Source organism: Opisthorchis viverrini, assembly GCF_000715545.1.
Source record: "Opisthorchis viverrini unplaced genomic scaffold opera_v5_338, whole genome shotgun sequence".
Lineage (NCBI taxonomy): Eukaryota > Metazoa > Platyhelminthes > Trematoda > Opisthorchiida > Opisthorchiidae > Opisthorchis > Opisthorchis viverrini.
The window spans coordinates 277,242-300,962 of NW_008751996.1; the positions used below are offsets into that span (position 1 = coordinate 277,242).

The 23,721-nt window shown below is 41.5% G+C and overlaps 1 protein-coding gene across 1 annotated transcript; it reads left to right on the forward strand.

Moving 5' to 3' along the window:
* Positions 1-10,147: 10,147 nt before the first annotated feature.
* T265_15065 (hypothetical protein) lies at positions 10,148-13,953 on the forward strand (the record flags this gene model as incomplete). Its single annotated transcript, XM_009176434.1, has 3 exons — positions 10,148-10,534; positions 13,334-13,437; positions 13,839-13,953. Coding segments are annotated over 3 exons (606 nt in total), but the record flags the coding sequence as incomplete, so codon positions are not given.
* Between the last annotated feature and the right edge of the window lie 9,768 nt (positions 13,954-23,721).

The following is a 23,721-nucleotide window of genomic DNA, read 5'->3' on the forward strand; positions in this document are numbered from 1 at the left end:
TGCCGTTGGTAACATCATATATTTAACCAAATATTGTTTATTTGAGTGAGGCTACTTTTGTCCGCTTCCCCCCCCCATTCCCAATCTTGAACCCAACAAACCAGAGCAAATCTTTCCTGTTGAAAAACACCAATTACATCATGCAGAAAATCCTAAGATTCTCCAGCAGACCTATAAAACGCGTGTTTTCTTCGCATTCTTGTTTTGTGTTTATTCTGTTTTACACTGTCGCATTATTGGTATCATCATCGACAACATTCCAGGAGTGAATATTCGATACTGAATAGTGAGTACCACCGCATTACCACACAGACAGCCTTAGCTCCTTACAGAGAACTAGAGAAGGGATGAACGCCTCGGTGCATTTAATCATTTAACAGGCTTGATTAACCCAGAATCCTTTGCGAATTCACCCAACAAGAGTCTAGGACACAGCAACGAACGATGAAAGTTTACCCTTGTCAGCTAGGGATCGGCTGCGTACTGTGTATTGTATGGTTTCTCAGCCCATAATGAGACAGATACGTAAGTCCCAACCACATGGGAACAAAGATCTCACGGCTACCGGTTCGAAATCAGTTGATTTCAGTTTTGAAAATGTAGGCTATGCTCTGCGAGCAATCTGACAGCAACTATTCGAGGTAAAATATACTGCTTTTTGGGTAGACGTGCTTGGAAATTTGCAATGCGTCACCCAACCACCATGAACTAAAGAGCTTCGTCAGCTGATTTTCTGATTCTTATCTATCACCAAGCAATCGTTCGCGCAACGTTTCATTGAGAGCACTCCGCAACCAAATGAATCTTAATTTTCAACGCGACTAAAAGTTTGAAGTCGTCTGAAGTCCTCCAATATGTGGCATCAAGTTTCACAGCGACAAATTAGGCCTACTTTTAGATTCATCTTGTCTTTTTAACTGCAAATTAATGGCCTCTTTTAAATTTCTTTCTATGAGAGCATACGATAAAGACAAGAGATACTGAGATGATTAAAATTGATTTCCAACATGGATTATTAAGGCCAGAATCTGTGGTATTTCTATTGATACCTTAATTACAAACATCGTAGACTTGCGCAAATGCGATGAATGATTGCAAGAAAAACCGAGCTCACGCACTCTTGATAAGAAAATAGCTCAAGTTAACCCGCCCGAGCATGCGTAAGTGGTAATTCGAGCCTACCAACCAAGAACTGGCGATGTAGATGCAATATGCGCTGAGTTTGAATTTTATGGGTTTCACATTTTGGTATGTCATTCAGAAATGTATCTCTGTCTTTCGTTACTGTTACGCTTAAGACACGGCTTGGCCGGAGTGATTTTGTTGGTGAGACGGATAATACGAAATCCGGGAAAAGTCTGGGAAGTGTGTATTCGGTCGGAATTACGGGCAGTAATATTGAACGGTTATCGAGGATTGTCCAAAAAAGAAGAGGACTTCATTGATAACAGTGGCCAAAACAATCAACAACCCGCCTGGGAACTTTCCCACCTGATAATAACTGACAGTTTAGGTATAACCAAATTCACACGACCAAATCATGTACATTCGTCAGTAAATCGGATGGTGAACCAATGCAGATGCAAACCGTCACAATTGATTGGGCAAAATGAACGAAAACTTCTATCTAGACAGAACGCGGGACAATTCAGAAACGTTATTATGATCAACTAAAAATTGATTTAGGTCAGGGACGCACGGATAGCTACTGCACCAGGTTTCATCAGCACAAAATGGCAGGTGGCACTCAACGAGTTTGGTGACAGATGGTAAATTATGCTGTGACTTGACTGTTCAAACATTTTGGGTCATACAAAGTCACGGAATTTTCACAAAAATGCTTTGGCCGCGTCTCAGCCTGAAAACCACTGGACATCATTTCTCATTATGAGAAAAGGAGTGCGCCAAACATATTTAAAATAATACATGAACTGCCAGGAAGAGACGAAAGCATTTTAGGGTAAGAATGAGAGAACGACAAAAAATTCAGGAGAGTATGTACAAATGTATGCATTAAAATGCACTAACGGTCTTAATCAATAACACTCAGGCTACGGGCATATAGAAGAGCAAATTAAACAGGGTTATTGGTCCAGGCATTTTGCCCTAAGCCGAAGGACCCTGGATGCAATGGGGAACACCTCATTAAAGCATGCTAAAATAGATCAGCTAGAATAAGTTGTCCTAGCAAGCCAAGTTGAGAAAATCGAGTTTCTTTCGCAAACCCAGCGATTTCACTCATTGCATAGAGTAGCTTCTTGATCAGTTGATCTACAGCAAAAAGGTTAGCGCTTCAACACGCATAGGCATAGTAATAAACGGATTTCACGATGGAAGCAAAAAAACCTGGCTTCATTCACAATTGACGCTAGTAGTTATGTTGCTTTGGCCAGAGTCAACGCGCCAGTTACACAAAACGCGCACTACACTACACGATATATTCGGCGAATGGAACTACTGTGGACACCAACTGCTCTTGATTCCAAATAGCTGCGCGCTTTCCCTTGTGTTGCCGAGCCTGTTCCTACTCCGGACAAGACCTCACGAGCTTATCTGAGCATCGCTTTGATTCAACCATGCCGTGTATGTAGTACCGCAAAAGTGTGCACAGATGTGCGGTGTGTTCTGTGTGGTCTGGTGATAAATTCTCACACTAACACCCTTTCATGACTGAGACAAGAAAAACTCCTTGCGTACTTGTACATTAACGAGCTTCTGAATTTGCAGTTAACGCTCCTGGTCATTGAGTCACGGGTTTCTTTCTAGTCAAACACATTCACGAGGATTCAGTGTAGCGAAATATGTCTAGATCTCGGAATATCTGTTCCGTCCCCATGCTATTATTGCACGTGACAAACGTGAGGTAGAGGATATGTCAGTGAAATTGTTCATTATTAGAACGCAAGCAGAGTGGCAAACCTGTACTTTAGCACAAAATCTTGTTTAGTTTTCATAAGGATTTGATTAGGTTGACCCACGGGTGTCTTTGACTGCCTCAGAGTGTATAAATCCGGCAGTGGAATGCCTGGAGAAAATAGTGCTGCTTTTATGTCATAAGTCACTTAATATCACCAAGTTTACCATACTTGCAGCGTGATAAATACTCATCTTCCAACATGTTGCACGTAAATACCACAAATATCCATGCGTAGAATCCTACGAGTTACCACTGTATGCCTACCCACAATCCAGTCGCCGTTCCTGGGGTTTGGCTGTGCTGGATATTGAATGACGAATAAACGTTGGCCGACATATGCTGGATAAACACCCGCGCACTCCATGTATAATGTAACAGATGTTTCTGTCACCAGATTATCTATCAGTTAACATCGAATTGCGCTCGCCCAAAGATAGTAGCAATGGACTAGAATGAGTTTGTACACTGTCCACAAACCAGTGAGTAAACAGACAGAAGGCGAATGTAGCAGTTCTCATATAAGTTTGCGACCGACGGATACGCGATCCCGCATGAATTCTTTCAAAGGATCCTCAGAAAATCCACATATCAGTATGACCAACCACAGCATTCGATTACTCTACTTTCGAACAGCTGTAATTCCTTGGTCCTCTCAAATGGATCCTATACAAGGAATAAGACGCAACAATGTAGGATGAATAATAACTATAGTAATAGGTTACTTTATGTCGCGTCAGAGATAGCTTGTAGGACGATTTATCCATTATTTACATTTGTTTGCATCCTGGATTCAGGAACTGTGCAGTCAATATAAGTTCTTTTGTATTGACTTCTTACATGATAGTATGAATATTGAAAATGTAAAAAACATATTCCACCGAATTTGGAAGAGAGCACAATAAGCTTAAGAACACGAGCCGAGATACGAGATGTTTGAGAGATCCATGCGCGTTAGGTAGTCTCCGCTGTGCGTAAGACAGGTTGGCCTGGATATAGACAGATGGGCACAAACAGCTGCAAAAGTGGAAACTTTGCGCACAATTCAAGATATAATAAACGCATGGCACAGTCAAGACTCGCAAATCAGAATATAACATCCCCAATACATAGCTTAATGTGAAACGTTCAACAAAAATATTCCCACATGTGACCTTTCTTGACGTCCTTAAATTTCGAAAAACCATACAAAATGAATTCGATCCAAGTAAGCAGTTATGAAATACACTCAAAAGTAACCCCATAGGTGCACATTTAGTTTGACAGGAAATGCTCATTTAGGAGATTTGTAGGAATTTTGATTCAAGCAAGATGAAAGCGATCTTAGATTTCAATAAGCATTCAACTTATACTTAAACCGTCTAACCCATGTTAAGGGGTCCAAGAATTATACCAAACTGTTTTTCAGTGAAAAATTTGCCTCCGAAAGATGCCTTTAGCAAATAAAAAATACCCCGGTTCCGTCAGCGGGCCTTTCAGTCATGAGTTCGATGTTAATGTGCGGCAGTAGAGCCCTGCATACATAGTCTGAAAATCACTCACTAAAAGGCAGCTCTCAGACCGAAACACAGCAGCAAATCGTACAAACAAATGAACAGATTTGCTATAGCCAGTCTTTCAGGCCCATCTTGGACAGACATAAAACCAACCAATTCATTCGACAAATCAGTCTAGCAAACTAACGATATGTAACAATGGAAACGCTGTGTGCATGACACTTTGGTCGTGTGCAATAAAAGCATGGGGACGGAATAGATATTCTGAAACCCAGACATTTCACCATGGCGAGCTCGCTATCGTGGATGTGTTTGACTAGAGAGAAGCATGCGAATCAATGGCCAGGAGTGTTATCTGAAAAGTCAGGAGCTCATCAGTGTACAAGTACGCAAGGAGTTTTTCTTGTCTCAGTCATGAAAGGGTGTTAGTGTGGGAATTTATCACCAGACCACACAGAACACACCGCACATCTGTGCACACTTTTGCGGTACTACATACACGGCATGGTTGAATCAAAGCGATGCTCAGACCAGTTCGTGAGGTCTTGTCCGGGTTAGGAGCAGGCTCGGCAACACAGGAGAAAGCGCGCAGCTATTTGGAATCAAGAGCAGTTGGTGTCCACAGTCGTTCCAATCGCCGAATATATCGCGCAGTTTAATGCGCTTTTTGTCTAGCTGGTTCGTTGATTTTGGCCGAAGTAACAAGAATACTAGTGTGAAATACAGATTGTGAATGGCAGCCAGGTTCTTTGCATTCATCGGGAAATCCGTTTAAGAATGTGTCTAGAGGTGTTCGTGTTGAAGCGCTAACCTCCTTTCTGTAGATTACCTGATCAGGTGAAATACATATGGCTGAGTCCCCTAACAATGTTCAACCAATCAACTACACCTGCGCAGCTGACTTACGGTTTGTCTTCTTTTGAAATCTACTTGTCACTCGTGTAGCTGATCAATAAATGCGGCAGTGTTTCTGGAAACGAATGACATTTTTACGCACTTGTATAGGGCCTATGCCATATCTTGTAAATATTTCTGTTTTTCAAACGTTTTTGTGTTGCCTTCGATCTTTGCTCACCCCAGTTAATTGATTCTATATGACCAAAACGATACTTAGTATATTTAGCGCCACAATTCGCGCTTTATCTTGAACAGCAAGTTAACCACCCACCTCAAAATGTGTGTACTTGTACTACGTTTCCCAGCGTCCCTAGCCAAATTTTCGCGGGTCATCCTTCTCAACTATGTCAACTGAATACTTTAACGTTGTCATGGGTTTTTCCTCTATCCAGCTTGCATAACATTTTGGTGGCTGAGATCAAGCTGGTATAACTTGTAACCACGCGCCTCATTGAAGCTTTATGCAGCACTTATTTGAGAGAACGAAGGGAAAGTGTCACCGATTCGCGGCATCTACCAGATTACCACAGTTTAATTTGAAACCCTACACTGCTGCAATCGTAGGATTTTGGCATTTTACACGACTGCCTGTTTGCACCAGAAGTTCGACATAAAATCGGATAGAGCATATCTCTAGCGACAGGACACTTAGATCAAATGAGGACTTACAACTAATTTGCAGGGTCTCTAGAGCAGCTGGTCCGATGCCACGTGTAAAAACTATCCGCCAAGCGGCTGCTGAGGTCTCGTCAGGCCAGACACCTGACTTACGAAAACTCAGTTTACTGTAAAGATCCTCATGCGCCTTAGCTGCACTTTCCACCGTAGTACTTTCGAATTTCGGTTGTCTCCCGTTTCATATATCACACATTTATATATAGTCCCTCTGTCCACGTGAGCTTTTGTCAAACGCTATAGGTTTACTGATACACTTCACTCCTAAGGATTAAAAGCAATTTTATGATTTGATCGCCCTTTACCTCGAGAGCCCTTGTTCACATCTTTGTTCAGATCACTTCCACTATCAGCAACATACAGCAGCTTTCTTGCTCGCAAAGGCGGGCAAGTTTTAGTGCAAAAGTTCGGACAATTGATCGTCCTCTTGCACAAATTCTTCGGACATCATGAGCCAGTGTGCAAAACGGTAACGGAAACAGGTAGGCTGAATGTGTCACCCATCTGTACCACACTATCCGACACAAATTCGAGAGACGAGAACCATGAAGCTGCTTATGAACATGGATTTGAAGAAATGACACTTGCCTTTGGTAGAGTTGGTGAAGAGGTTGGATGCGTGGAAATTACCGGAATCGTTTTGAGGACAGTAAATTGAGTGTAGTGGACAGAAGACTACCAGTCACGCCCTGGGCTACCAACACCTCTGTCATTGAAATGTCTTCCTAAACTATTGCTCAAAGACGTCTAAATCCGAAAGACACTGGAGATGAACGCATTCTGCTAGATCTATCTCTGATTCTAGCAGAAATCTGCTATTTTAAGACAGCTGTACACGTAAGGTCTAATGCATCCAAAATGAGATTATCCGTTCCGTCCAGTTTTTAGATCCTTTTAATCTAGTCACACAACAGCTATGCGTGTTAGGATATATATTACACTTTCTTATAACTGACCAAAAGCCATAACGCGCGCATTTTTTCTCATGAGTCCAGTGATTGGCAGACAGATAACCTACCTCAGTTTACTGGACTAAAAGTAGGGATAAATTCATGGCAAACGTAAACATATGCCTTGATTTTGTAATTCAAATGGATATAATTTTCAACCTTTCCTCTCGTGTTTTACAAGCTTCTTCATAAAATTCCTATGTAACAGCTCTAAATCATTTTAACGAATGTGCCACAGTGGCTGTCACTATTCAAAGGTAAACAATTTGGTGCCAGCAGTCATTTGGTTTGGCTCCATCTTTCTCGGCATTCACCTACGTTTTCCCAAGGGATTTCTTAAGCTGATGAACCTATTCAGAAGCCGAGCGGAGTGCTTTCCTAAGGAAAACACTTCACGATCCCTTCTTTTGCTCTATAGGATTTGGTTGATTGTTGCTAGCAAATTGGTTTGAGCAGTGAACTTTTTCGTTATTGGTCATTTGTCGGATTCAGTTGGATCACAAAAGTTGTCTGCTTGTTGTGTACTCACCGTAACAAGTGCATAATGAAAATACGGTGAAACTGTGCTTTGTTGAGACTAGGTGGACTTCAGCTAAAACGCTTTTGAAGCAAAAAGGCTGGAATACTGTCAAGGGAGGTTGATTTATCAGTTCAATAAAAGAGACTGTAGATTAATAATAATAACATAAGTAATAAGACCATCGCACATCACGAAGTCGGCTGTGCGTAAATGCCTTGAAAACATCGCCAGAGTGGTATAGCTCAATCCGTGCTTTGAACGCAACGCTAACTTACGCCACGACGTTTAAAAATTACTTCAACTCACTTGAACTGTGAGGAAGTGTGCCACTGCATGTATACTATCATCCGACCATATAGGAAGTGGTTTCGATGACCACTGAGCCCTTCGACTTTTGAGTGCCCTCGCAAACAAATTTAACTAATGTTATATACCATCTAGCACTCCCTGAACTGTTTCACACACATGATCGGATACTTTCAATCCACTTATCGGTTTCGACTGTGTAACAAAAGCACAAAAGCAACGCGAAACATCATAACAATCCACAGAATAACAGCGCCTTGATGTACAATCCAACAGCAACATCAAATATGATTATGGTGTTAAATCAGACGTAGGTTTGTTAAAGTAAGCGCACTTGCTGATACCACACTTCAAAATAGATGACTTCCATCATGTACCTGTGTTATTGCATCCTTGTCACTAGGTAGGCCTGTTTTAGCGGAATAGTTTGAGTGGGCGCAATCGAATCCTTACCATGCCACTGGAGTTAACTGAGATTCATGTTTCGGAAACTATCCCAGTTGCTTCTTTTCTATTCTAGAAAACTGCGTGCAACAGGGCTTGCCCAACAACTACTGACAATGACCAACGTCATTCTTTCCTGTAATTATCCGACTGTTTGGCTGCTGCAAATCTATCGAACCACGTAGAGTGAACGACCATGAGATTGTGTACTGCCTTGCCATTTAATGACGAATGAGGTGCTCGGTAATTTAATTTAGCGGTAGAATATTAGCATAATAGCTGTGAGGATATTTGCTGAATGAAGGGAAGTATCAGGCAATGTAAAGACAAACGTAATAAGCATCTGTAGATGGAACCTACCGAAAACCGGATACCCTAGAATGGATTTTGAGAGGCTCGTCGTAAATGGTGCCTCCAGTATGGTTTGACCTAGCGTAAAATGTGTACCCATTAGCTTCCTTTATTTCATTTTTTCTTCAGAAGTGTAAAGATTTCACGACTATCCTGCACCCTTGCAGGTTGGAAACGACTCATAAATGGGGCAGTGTTATCGAGAATTCCCATCTCCTGATATAGGAGCAACAAAAGTTGAGTATTTAGAAGACTGAAACTCTGTCATTTGTGTTATCCTCTCCTGAAAATCAATGTCATAACTGAAGTTCCCATAAGCGCTACCTTTTATGCGGTGTATAACTGTTTACATCTGGCTTCTGATTCTTTTCAAAATGAATGACTAGCGACGTTCTTTGCATTTAATTGTCATGCTGCAATACGAGATGCAAGCAAGCATCGCAGTAATGGACTGCTTTACTATAGAAATATGTGATACTTTGTAAAAATGCAAGAAACGGTTCGCCGTACTATAAAAGTGTCCAACATAATGATTTATGTAAGAACGACCATTCAAACGGCTACCTGAACAGTGGACCATGAGCAGCAAGCAGACATAGACCGCGGGAAGAGTCACATGGTGTCTGGTTAAATCACTCATTCCCACGTCGTTCAGGCTGTCAAGCATTTTGTGGCATCGCATAAATATTGACATTGTTCGAGGATCATATTTCAGGAAGGACCAAGCGGGAAGAATAATATAACATTTTGCAAGGCAGCCGAGGAATACCATGCACTATGCAAAAATGTGTTCGTGAGTTAGGTACATCTGGTTGCTACTCAAACCGGGAATTTTGGGCTTTTCCTTAGGTAGGACCACTCAGACGGGACTCCAACGCTGTTTTGGAGAGAAATAAACATTATACTATCAATAGTGTAGAAATCGTGACCAAACAAGACACCAGTTGTTTGTGCAAAGGTGCGATTAAAAAAACTAGTGTATCAGATGAAGAACAACTTAATGTTGCACATGACTCCATCGGTGATTTAGGAACAGACTAACAAGAACAGATATTGATGTTCCAGCTTGCATGAACTGTGTTCATAAACTCGTTCGAAGGTTGTCCTTGGCTAAAAGTATTGACGGGGCTGCCTCAAGGTTGGCCAAAATATGTGCGCCTAACACCGACCTGGTGTCACCACAATTCTGGCATAAAGTTTAGAGCGGATGGCACTAAGCTCCCTGCATTCAGCTCGAGGTCAGCAAGAGTACAGGAGTTGATAAAATTCCATTATGATTTGTTTTGAACAAATATCTCATCCAACGTTTGAAGGTTTTGAAAAGTGACCTGAAAAATTTTGAAATCAATAAATGAATTCGTTGATGGATTGGTAAGTTAGGTGATTTCGTTTTTCAAGGGAACGGAAGACAAATGAAGCTCTATACTATTCTGGGTAGTTTTTCAGTCTGTACAGACTTTGGAGCTAGATTTACGGAATTTCTTATCATAGTCAAACACCCTTAAACACCGGTGGACGTAGCCAGTCAGACAAGCGTGCTAAAATATATCCGTGTGATCAGCTGACAAGGCAAAAGCAGGTGTGGCCTACTTCAATGGAGAAATTAACATTTCAGGCTCATCCAATTCTGAACCCATTTCGAGCCACCTTAATCAACGTAAAAGTCACTTTATTGGCATGCAGTTTTCGTGTAGTCAGATTCGGTCAACTTATTTTGTTATTCACAGTAAACCCCGACCGATTACCGCTTTCGCTTCCAAACCGTGCCAACCTGGCTCCGTGTACCCCTCAGAATTTGGCCTCTTCAACATCTGGTGCCAGAACTCAACCGGGTGCATTTGTGTGCCCAGAAAACTACACATGCAAGGGACACTGGGAAGGTCCGAATTACGGGATCACTAGTTTTGACAACATAGGCTTTGCTATGCTCACAGTCTTCCAATGTATTACCATGGAGGGTTGGACGGATATTTTGTATCACGTAAGTCCATTTGTTGTAACACTCCCTCCCGGTTGTTTTGATTATATTACAGTAGAGGTTGTTCATTACGTCCGGGTCTTCAAAATCAACAACAGACTAGTGGTTCAGCTGGGCAGGTAGTGCTTTTTGTAGATATTTTGCTAGCTTGTATGCGTCCACACGAATCCGTCTGGCAATTCAGCACTTCGGCTTCTTCGCCAGTCGAGGAAACAACTCAGGCTATTGATATGCTACGGTTGGGTCAGAAGTGCAAGGGCGCCCAACCATGATCCACAAAACTAGTAGCTCAGTATGCTATTTTCCCGATCGAAAGGGTTTACTTGTTATGTACCAGCTTTGAGAAGTCGTCAAGCTTGGTGGACGAATGAATTATCATTTTCACAGACTGTGTCACCAATGTTTCTTCCCATATCAAGTTTTTTTAATAATGTAGACGAATTAATCCCAGATTCAAGCCAATTAATAAGTAGGCTTGATTAAATTAAAATTCTCTACCTAATTCTCTAATCTTGTTTCAGCATATGTTAGAATCGAGCTTTCAAACGCAATACGTAAAATGCATTAATGAGATTTGTTTTGTAACAAAACGTATTCAGGCGAACCCGTACGCTTACCCTGTAGCCTAGGACAGAGCATTTTCGAAGGTTCATAACTGTGGCTAAACTCGCAAATGCTGATCAACTTCTGCGTCAATTCCTCTTATTCTCTTACCAAGGAGAAAAAACAACTCAACATAAGTAGCAGTTACAGGAATTTAAATGAAGTCTAAGTCATCATCTTTGGAATTCCTCTCGGGAAAAAAAGCTATTGGATTTTATTAAATGGTGAGTGGTATAACGTCATACCGTAAGACAGTTTAAGTCGGAGGTAAATACTAACATAACAATAAAGACATTTATCAGACAGCGCACCAGCATCATACGTGGGAGGATTAGCTAGTCAAAAGTTGGGAATTCGTAAAGTATACTCATCTGTGACTTACTTTGCCTTTAATGGGTGTCTGATCGCAATCTACCTGAATTCCTCGTTTATTATGTTCCTCAGCTGAATATGCCGCACAAAAGCTGTGGATGGTAGTGTTGTGGATGGTAGGATGTTCGGAGTATGAGGATATCAATTAAAAGTTTGCTTTTTGGTCTGTCCATAGAAAATTACTCTCCATTCTCTGATCTATACAAAAAGTTTACATTCCATTGTACACTCCTTCACTGCTGCAACCCAATTGACTGAGATAGGCTGATTGTGTTGGCAGACTTGAATTTTAGTAGGCCAAGTAAAATAAAGTGCGACAACTTTTTTCAACTCACTGTTTAGTCCTTGGTGGAGCCTTCTGGGAAGTGTACCTCAAGATGATATTTGACAGAGACTAGCAGTAGGACAAGAAAATCCATAAAGGTAAACATTAACATTCGAAAGACATTGAGAAGCGACAAGATACAGGCACATACCCTTGGAATGTGACCGCCATTTACCGATAAGTTTGAAGGACACTGGGAAAATAAAAAAAACGTCAAGGTAACGGGTCACACATCAACCATAGCACAAAGGTAACAAAGGGTACCACTAATAATCGTTGCGGGACCCTGTCACTGACGTTCAATCGTTACACCGGAAAAATTAATGCCAAAATCTTTGTATGTATCAGACGAGTTTTTGACGGCTAGTGGGAGGCTGGGATAATAGTTCCTTTGATATTCAGGTATCGTACGTATCTCGTTTTCCGCCGTATATGGTAGTTCACTGAGGGATGTGAAAGGGAGACTTTGTATCACAAACTCCACTGTAATTGGTAAAGGTAGATTGTGCTTTTGCAAAAAACTTCAGAAACCTAACCACTGCATTAGAATGACCTTTCTGTAAGGGGAAATTTGTGGCAGGCAAAATATTTAAGTTAATAACGGGAAACATTTAGTTTTACCTTGAAGCACACTGAACTTCTTAAACAGCGAAACTTTGGTGATTACAAATTATGAGAATGGTTCACAACATGGAGAATTTTTACGCTTTTTACAGTCTCAAAGTAATCAGTCCAGGGTACTCTTGTTTACTTACTACCAACAAAGTAAGTTATCCTTCTGAGTGGCCTGATACTGTGGACGTTTTATGCTTTAGGCGGCCCCTAGAAAATGAGCAACTTATCAATGGCCTGTAAGTGCTACGGCAACAATAAAGGCACTAATGTTTCAAAAAGTGTTCTGAACCTCTCAGAATAGGTGGTAACTTGGTTCACATGTGGTTAGGTATAAAATACCTGGCTTCGGAATGCATGTTTTTGGGTTAAGTGACAAACTATCAACCCAATGGTACGGAATGCGAAGTAAATCTGAATAAATATGACATTGAATCACTGTGGTGGAGTTCCACATTTGCTTATGTCACAGCCAACGACTTCGTGACTTCTTATGGACAGACCGATTAAGAGTCTTGTGAGCCATAAGATGTTCCCCAAAATAGGCTGCAATAAGTGTACAACAGCCCAGCTGCGGTAATTTATCACCCTGATCTAAGACAAGAAAAACAATATTGAGATACTGGTAGAAATAGACAATATAAGGTCTAGCCCTGTTCAAATTTAACAGGTTTCCTATCACACAGTGTTTGCTAACTAAAGAATAGTAGGTTGAATGTTCGTTGGCTTAATTATTCACCCGAAAATAATGAACATTCTGCAGTGCTTGGTTGGTGACGGTCCGGTATTGAAATGCTACACGCAGTGACGCTACACTAAATCTAAACGTAACATTCATCGAATTACCTTCAACTCACTGTTCATACACACCTGTTTCTTCAATATTACAGACGGATGATGCAATTGGTGATCGCTTCAATTATTTGTATTTTATTCCGTTGATTATTCTGGGCTCTTTCTTCATGCTGAACCTGGTGTTGGGTGTGCTCAGTGGGTGAGTTCTGGCGTGCTCAAAATTTCGCTTGTTCTAGCAGAAATGTTGGGCGTGCGCGCCGTTTTTTGGGACTTCCCATGTATATGATTTAACGGAAACCCGACTGTCCACGTAGCTCTTTATTAGTAACAAAAGATGTTCTAACCTAATTAGTGTGATGGTTAGTTTACTGTAGTTATTTTACTGCTAGTCTGATAGGTTCAACAATTTTGCCCTAAGAATGTGAGTTTTATGTTCGCAGCTGTCTACGGATTCCGCTCAGTTCCTTCTTCTTCTATCGAAAGCTTTGTTTGGACTATTCTGTTCCCGATAGTCACAAAATACAAACAGAAATAGCAAGAGTATTGCGGCCTCCGTTTTTTCGATGCTTCACATAGTTATGTTCTTCCCTATATTTGCAGAGAGTTTGCCAAAGAGCGAGAGCGTGTTGAAAAAAGACGAGCTTTCCTGAAGCTTCGACGACAGCAGCAAACGGAGAAGGAATTCAACGGCTATATGGATTGGATTCAGCGTGCAGGTAAGTTTTAAGACAAGTCGAGCAATAGAAGAAAAACAGGTTTTGAATCCATAAAAATGAAATTGAAAGAAAATAACAAATCCCAACAGTGGTAGAGGACATTCCGATGAACCACAGCTTCCCATAATTCCTTCTGTGGTCAAAACAACTACTGTATTCCAACCGATATTGGATAGCAATTTCTAAACAGTCTAATATGGCTAGCGGACCTATTATATTACGTTTAAGTTGAAATATTTGGACCGCCTATTTTGGACTGCGCTGTGTGGAATATGTGCATGTTGGTTGTTGATTAGATGGCTGTTGATCCGTTCGCCGAGCTTGGCAATTGGCTTGCAAACGTTTCGTCACCATACGAGGAGACATCATCAGTGCGCGCATCAATGCGCATTATGTACATGTGTATATTCCAGATGCAGGTCACCTGAGGGCGACTGACTCTTATGTAGGGGACATGTACTGTTTAAATGAATTTCGCGCCCTACCCCAAAATATTATAGGTGGAGTTCGCTTCTGGTTGGCAGCTAGTTATGAATTAGTGGGTCAAGAAAATTCCCGGAGTTTCTTTGTTGGGCCTCCTTCAAGCAGGACTCGTCGTTGCCCTCGAACCCTCAAACAGCTAAACGTCCGACAACTTATCTTGTAGCATATCAGCGGCCAAGGAGTGGAAGTTGCTGATGACTTAGACTGGCTCTTTCCTTGACCGCTAGTGTTTCAGAGCATGATGCTCCTCTGGGGGCATTGACTGGTGGTAAATCAAAGAATACAATCATTCGGTTGTTAAGTGGTTTGTATTTGCTCTTAAAGAGCGACTCGAAAATGCACAAAATCAGCGGCCGATTTCTGCTGAAGACGCATTAGTTCAGCCTACTAAATCTCGAGTTTCATCTGTTAAAGCCAGGATCATGTAGTTCAAATCTTCTAAGCACTTCCTGACAATACTAAACGTTCGGTTTACTTTTCCTTTATAAAACAACACAATGCGTTGTTGATTTAATAAAAGCTACCTGAAAAAAGATGGTTGGAATAATCTCATGTTAGCGATTCACGTGAAGTCATAGAATCCGCTTGATCCCAGATGCCGCACACCACTTTTAGCGTACAAATGATAGCTTTTGACGTTATGTGGTCCAGTTGATAGATCCCGATGCAGAAATAATGGTAACGCCGAATCGCGTTCACTTGCGAGCGGTCAAGTGCTTAAATATAGTCCTTGTTGCAGAAACTTGAGTCTGTATATCTGTGGCTACCAAGGCCCGAAGTGCTGATTTTCGTCTTAAAGGTAAATTCTGTATGACACAATGTATTCTGCATACTTTTACACATAAAACTCTTCTCGGCTTGGTATTGAATAAGTCAACGTTTGCCAACGTACAGTCAAACGTGGAATCCGTTTACTCCGTACGGGAAATGGAAGCGTAGCGCAATTTAATTATCGATTGAATACAGAAAACATTGTACGAACTAATGTAACAGTTTCGCTGGATAAGATGACTCACTTTAAATGGATACTAAGTGAACATGTCTAACGGAGAAGCTTGCTGACAGCGCCATTAATTTTTGGACGAATTCCACGAATTACAAAATATGGGTAACATTAGCCGGAAATAATAGATCCGCATAGAGTTCGTCCCTTGACTACTTACTTGACACCAGATTACGTCATACCGATGTAGAGGACCAGGAGTGTAGTGTTCGATTTAACGAAGCTTTGGGCTTATTTTGAAGCGGCTTTCTATGAACCGACTGGTGGTGCATCGTTACTAATACTGCCCGTATAAAGCCGGAATATTGATGCTACCGTATCGTCGAGTGACGCGTAATACCGGAAGCTCTGGGAAGACAAAAAATGTCGGAGCTGGGTTTTTATACGGTACTATTAACGCAAGACATCACTTTACAAAAATACAAACCTCGACAGTAGATGCTCGTCCACAACGAATGATTCACGTGAACTACAAAAGTATGGAACAAATTAGCAAACAGTCTCTCGCGTGACGCGGTCTCACGTGCATAAGATCGGCCATAAATACTGGATGACTTCAAGGCCAAATGATTGAAGTGGTAAGGACAAAAAACGCCAGTTCATATAGACGCGCGAAACACTAAAGTGGAGCGGGGGTTACGAATCGGGAATGAAGAAACGTGAGGAATTTCATATATCAACCTACTGTACCATGCACTATTTATAGCCGTTCTCAGCAATGACGTGTCAGTACGTCTGATGAGATGAGGGATGACATGAGGCTCAAATTTTAAAAATATTGAATTAAAGCTTAAAAGGGGGAACCGTGTGAAAGTTTAGTGAGAACTTTTGATGGCTTCTGTTATGCAATGCCATAAGCGTCTAATGTCCTCTGCTGAGAGGTAGAAAATGGCACCGAATGCATCAACGAGTCTTCTGAACTTCTGCAATCTATCGTGGACATCTTATTACGCGTTAGTCTTTTGGAGACTGCGTTTACCAACATCCTAGGCAAACTTCGTATAATGCATACGTTATTTCCGGGTTTATGTAAGTGGCCCTCAGACAAAGTAGCTTTTAAAATCCTTTTGCGAGCTAGCTGCAAGTTAGCTATCGGAGGGGGGGGGCGAGTTGTACCAAGTCGATGAAGCACGAATTTACTGACCGGAAGTTCCGTGGTTCGAACCCGACCTCCGCCTCTCGTTTCCCGATGGGCGACCTGGCAGTACCCCTGCCCTGTCTCCTTCGTGTGACAAAGCAGCTAGGCACCGAAAGGAATCTACAGCTGAACGATGTTTTTAGCTATCGGAGATGCTGAACGAGAAGATAGAGCAACATTTGAGTACGGGAATTTGAAAGACCGTCTTATTCTGCTCTTCTGGGATTTCCAAGGACTTATCAAAGAAATGATAACGACATCAAACGTAGCTAATAACAGTTTTGTTGACATTCTACCGAAAGTCAAGTTCAACACATTTCGAATGTCAGAATTCGAAGTCATTCTGCTGGTAAAGGAAAGGACCGACCACATAGGCTTTTGGAACACTGTAAAGTTTGCTCTAATTGTGTGCATTTTATGGAGTATTATTGCATCATTCGATACTTTCGGTTGCGTCAGTGAGGCGGTTCATAGGTGGAAAAAACCTCCTTAAGTAGCGATTTGGAATGAAAATACATCCAAACTTCTTATCTCTTGCTCCGAACAGAGGAAGTCATCCTTGCGGAAGACACAACAACTGCGGAGGAGCGTTTACGCATTATTTCAGGTGAGTTTTGTATGCTACTTAAAGTTGGAAAAACTAATAATGTGGCTGTAAACCGCTGCGTTAGTGGTCTTGGTGGGAAAAAAATTACAGTATTTCGAATCAGACACAAAAATAAGATTTGCACTTTCTGTTACATTCCTGGATACAGTTCATTCTTGTACTGCTCACGTGTCCATCACTGAGATTTATACCCCTTTGGGAATACGTTTTTAGATATCCGGGACAAGTAACGCTAAAAGATCATCGGCCCAAACTCAGGGGCTGGCTTACGATAACCCATAATTATTGGTTTATTGTAAGAAAACGTCCTGAAGTGTTGGACCTGTGTACCCAAAATTCACACGCTCAATGTTTAGGATAAGTGGACATACAGTACAAGAGACGGATCGGAATGAGACGGTCTTTTTTCATCGGGTGTGGGAAATATTAAAAGCTTTTCAAAGCCATCTAAAGTTTATGATCTGTGAAGAATAAAAGAGGAAAGAGAGGCTTTTCGCACACGTTTGCACGCTATATGCTAGTAAGTGAAGCAGATGTGCGTACACCCGAATAGTAGGATTAGTTTCCATATTCACAAGTATGTATATTTCAAGTCTTCGCATATTTGTATGGAATTGAAAACCGCCTGTGTGAATTAATTTGTCCCGTTTTTTTAAATAAACAGCCTGCCTGCCGGAGGGTAAAATAATGGTGTAAGACAGCAAAAAGTATTTGATTTCATTGAATCAGCAGCCGCTCCGAAAACTTGGAATGAGTTCGTTTTTGATAAGGAAATTTCCGGTAACGATGTACGCCATTCAGCTCATAATAGTGGACAGTGGACATTTAACGTTATTCTGATAAAAATCATTTCTATTTTTGTTGTAACACATTTGAAGCAGAAAACCTGGTCTGAAAAAGAAGGAAACCCCCGATTCAAACTTCGAACTGGATGCAATCTACCGATGAATCATAAATGCAGAGATCAAAGGCTTTGTCCAAAAAACCAGGTCGAGATACTTTGGTAATCGCAGTCACAACGTTAGAGCAACGAATATAGAATTCGCTCGGAATTTCGCACTCGTTCGTGGGCAGTCTGGCGTGGGTTACCGTGGGTTACCGATTTGCCACGTTAGCAAATGTCACATACAGTCGGCAGATAACTGAGCAATCCGCCAGCTCATACGGTGGTTGCTGGCTATGCCTCATGTCTTGCGTTTGTTTAGTGCACAAATGTCATGATAATATATGTCACGTTTTGCTTGCTGCTGTCTTCATGCATTTGATTGCATTTTGCACAACTGGTGAATGTTTGCATTCATAGCCTGTTACTTGGAAAACAACGCACATTTGCGACAAAAAAATGTTCTAGCTACCGCCGTCCTAATGTTATTTCTTAATGAAACAAATGCTGTTATGTTGTAGGTAGTTTCATCATTTTGCCAACGAATCAGATTAGAGTATTTGGGGAATCTGATACTCCATGAAACCCTGCGGTAGTATACCAAACAAAGAAACGAACTGAACTGTTCGAAATCAAGCTGTTCCATTCTTCAAACACCTTTCAACCGATAAACTATACTGTCTCATTTAGCTCTCCCATGTTCGAAAGCCGAACCCGGAGGTTACGAGTCCCCAGCCCCCATTAGCTGTTGACAGTTTTAATATGTTCATTGGGTTCAACCGAACGACGAGTGTCAATTAAGTACACTACCTGTGTTCCGCACTTTTCTGATTCAAACTTTAAAGTTGTGCATTGTCACCTGTCACTGACAAGGTGGTGAACCCTCTACCTTGCAGTGACCAGTAAAATTCCCGCCAGCATACCAAAATAGTAGCCAGTTGTTCATGTTTGCTGCAGCTACTTCATTTAGTATTGCTAAATTCATGCTGCGTTTTTTATTCTCTAGCAAGAAAACGGGCAGAGAAGCAACATGCAAAACAGAAGCAGATCAAAGGAGGCGGACCAGTGGACATGACCTACGATGAGTCGGAACTACTTGGAGAACCGAAAGGTTTGTTCTTTATTAGTCTAAATTTGAATATCTACTCGTGTGTGCTCATTGTACTGCACTTCCTTGCTTCTGTGCATTTTGCTTAAGAACATTGTTCCTGGTTTAGACTTGTTATACAAACAAGCCTGTTAATGCTGTGCTAGCGTTTTCCGAACTCGTCGATATAAAGATAAAGTTTAACGCACTGTCTGGATCTATAAACTACTCCCTTTAACTTTGTTTTAGTAACTCCTAAAGAGTGGACGTGCAGAATCGTGGAACTGTTACGCGTTTATACAAATCCCCCGACCGCTTAGTTGAAGCAGCCCAATGCCACAAACGGGAAAGTAAATTACAAAGTAGCGTGTGTTCTTGAAGTACAGGAAGACCCACTGTATGTAACGCTGGAAGGAATTTCTAGGATAATCGCCACAGACTCCATCGAAACCATTCTACTAGAGCACCGCCATATCTACTGCAATGTATTGTTCACGTTTGTTCTTCGACCTTATACCAGGGAACAATGCAAGCCGAATTGCATCGAGATTTAATCGAAAGATAAATGAGAACCCATCCAGTCCGTATACTAACCATTAGATGGGATTGACTGTAAGCAGGCATGATAGATTTATCCTTGTTGAATGAAAACACAAGGTGTACGACTCATCTAATGGGGTGTACATTATTTTGCCAGTAACTGCTTGGGTTTTACAAGTTTTCCAGGTGAAGGTAGACACCTTAAATGGGCATCCCCTGAGTTTCTGGTGTTCCCAGTCTTGTACATAAAAGCCGTTTAGTTCAGTTCACTGATAAACTAAGTTACGTTCAGAAGCTCACGATCGACAACCTTGTTTACGTTTGGGCAGTTATAGATTGGTTCGTTTTCTGGGAAGATCCCCTAAGACGATCGTAACCGCGGAATATATATATATATATATATATATATAGTCAGAATCTCCCCCTGAAGGCCTGCATACATATTTCCTAAGTTTATACTCATTTTTTCCGTCCAGGCTGTCTTCCTCCAATCACAATATGACTATTCTCGTTAGTCCTCATTGAAAGAGCTCCCTTGAGCTAGCAGCCTAATGATCAGATCGCAGGGTATCAACAGTGTATCCATAAGTGTATAATAGGTTAATATTTTTTGCATCGTCAGTAGGTGTTTATTCTGTCTGCTTGTCACACAAGTCTTATTCAACCAAAGTATTTTGTCCGACATATAATGTAGGTTTGGACCGTGGTAGAGGTATGATTCTATCATTCCTCTTTGGGAACAAGATGAGTCGTAATATTACCATAAGCGACAGCGCGAAAGGAGACAAAACACTGGTTATTCGCCAGTTTAGGAGATCAATGCAAAATGCCACACTTATTGAGGTTACAGAGTACAGTAATAATAGAACTTGGAATTTATCTATTTCCACTTAGTTTGGATAACTACCATGTCTGGGGAGTGCGGTGCAGCACTGAGTCTTGTGTAGGATACGCCCTGTCTGAGGGTGATAACTACTTCCAGAGTTGGAATGTTCTGGGTTGTTACGGTTTCCGCCATCAAGCATTTGAATGTTTAAAAAAATGGGATTGCATCATATCAATGAATTTTAAGCTTTACTTAATTCTATACCAGCAATTCATGCACACCGATCATTGAATCCAGCTTTAACATTTTCAGTTGCAAACTCTATCTGTTCTTGTTTTTTCCTGTCTCTGAAGATATTTCAAGATATATTTTTTGGACCGTTATGAAATTGGTCGTACTTTGAGGTTTTTGTTCTTGCATAGTAGACATGCGGCAAATGAGCCCGTCATTGATCATCGCAGCCACCCTGAGAACATCCTAATTACTGCGTGCATTAAAATTCGAAAATCCATGTGCTGTGGCACCTGACGAATGGATACTGCCAACCAAGCTAGTCAATGTTGTCTACGGACCCCCACACATACACCATTGTATTCAAGCCGCGCTGGATTGCGGGGCTTAGCATGTCATGCCTGTGCATTCCGAAACGTGTGCGACCGCTCTTTGCTCCAACTGACGCACTCCATTTGGTTCCAATGAGAGACTCTACTCAATATTGCGTTCTGATATTCTCCGCCTATTAGCTCGCCTCACTTAGTAACAAATTCGAGATATCGCAATAGGAATTCTCGAAGGAATCTGTCTGCAACGCTACTGAAAGTCCTTCGACGGCTCATAGCCGATTCCATCCCTTTTCTTCCGTCAACCTTCTCTTCTGCCTGAACCCTAATTGTGCGGAATTAGTCAACTAGTCTCAGTTGCACACCTATATGTATGTGCCATTATTATTTAACATTAGGCTGGGTATTTCATCAAAACGAAAGTGATGTGCAAATGAAGACATTTAATCGATTTCGTACGGTTTGTATTCAAGCGAAACACGGGGTTGGTGAAACCCCTTGAGCTGTGCTAACCTGATGAGCGTTCAGAAGAACGAAACTGGTTATGGGCCATCGAAGAGTTTTCAAAAAAATGAAAATATTTCTCTTGAACGATTTTTGTTTCTGTTTGCGTCCAATTCATCCATGAAGATGAAGTTTAGCTTGGACGTTTGGTGATGCTATCAGCACGTCGCTGACATGCAATTGTCAGGATCCGGGGTGAACTGTCACAACCCTTCATATCCAAAACTATTATTTAGCAGAAGCAATCACTGCGGTTGTTCAGTGTGAGAAGTGCTCGGACACGATGGCTACGGACTAACCGTACAAGTGATGGCTGACTGATTTGCACAACATTCTGAACTGGATTTAAAATGCTCTGGTTTCCTACTCTCATCAGTGGGTACTGCTTGCATTTCAGTTTCTGTACCCATTACTTTCCCATGAGCCCGAAAGGACCAGTAGCGCCTACTACATATACAGCTGTGGTGGCCATTTTCCGGTCATGCTGATAATTTCCGGAAAATACAGCATTCCGTCGATAGGATTCTAACTGATTTTATAACCATATGTTACCTGCTACTTGAAGGCACACCCGAGAATCCCGAGTTCCGAGGAAGGTTGGTAAAAATAGGAACAAAGCACCACATTTGCTATGGTAGGAAGAGTAATAACTTTTACATACCCCATGGGAAAAGACGACCAGCGGTGGGATATTGTGTTTAGATCTTGCTTGGGGTTTTGATTACCGCAAAACCCACTCTTTGTTTACACTTCGCTTCCTTTTAAGACAACACTGGATCACTGACCGAAATGGCAAAGTAACACACTTAGTTATGTATAACGCACCTCCATACTGGGTGGGTGACCACGCGTGTGGTTAAAAATACTTCTCTCACCTGCCTTGAAAAGGATGAATCCATCTTAAATGAAATAAATTGGCTGCATAGAAGGACGATTTCAAGGTGGAGGTTACGCAATAAGATCATCAATATAAGGATTCCTTGCACTTAGAGTGCGTTTCATGGTGTTTTTTATTGGAAGCTGGAACGCTGCATTCCTTGCTGGTCCATTCGTTGACAGCATGTGGATCTTAATGCAGTCTTACACCACAGCTTGCTGCAACAACTTTTATGAAGCATTTTAATTGTCCTCATTGGAAGCCGTTAGTTTTTCAAATTCTCGTGTAACATTGGCTGAAGTTTCCTCGGTGTAATGTAATTTGTTGCGGAAAAGCGAAGTTCTGGTTTGGAATTATAGTTCTTGTTGAGTGGATCCCCTGAAAGGGGTACCATGATGTAATAGAAAGTAGGCGGGTTTCGCCTGGTGTACGGCTGTACTGGGGGGATATATTCAACAGAAAGTGATAAGTTATCCATAATGGTCTTTCAATCGTAATGTCGCGTGAGAGGAGTTTGAAAGTGTCAATGGAAGAGCCAGGTGAACGTTCTCTTTGGATATGCACATTATCATTGCCCATAAGAGCACTCATTCGGCTGAGCTGTTGGGGCTCTATCTAGATCTTTCCTATAAATCCCTTCATTTACGTCACAATACATCTCTAGATGAGGAGAGAACGAAATAAGAGGTTAGACGGCCTTTGTACAGAGCACAAGCTATGGACGAAACACTACAGCTAACCCCAATGACCGATATACACTCATGATCCCTTAGATGTCATGGGTTGTTCGTCTAAACAGAACAGCCGCAACCTTTCGGAATCGTTGCACCCATGTGATCACACAAAAGTGGCGACTAAGCACAATGCAACTTACATGAAATCAAGTGAATTTCAGATGATCGCCAGACGGTTTTCACCACATAGTCGCATGGTACGAGACTATAGTTACCCACAATACTTTTACTATCTTTGCGCCCAAAAGTTTTTCTTAGCAGTTGGTTGTAATTGAGTTAACAACACAGTTGACAACAAGCAAGTCTGAAGTAGTTTCGATTCAACTGAATCTCTCGTTTATGATGTTCTACAACTGAATATGCCGCACACAGGCCGCCGCATGTTCCAGCTGGCACGATATTCGAGACCTCGCAGTATATTTTCAGGAAGGAAACTATTCACAAGGTTGAGTCTCTCGTTGAAACCGAATTAATTTGCAAATGAGTGTACTTCTCGAAAACAGTCCAATTTGGGTTCAAGTAGAA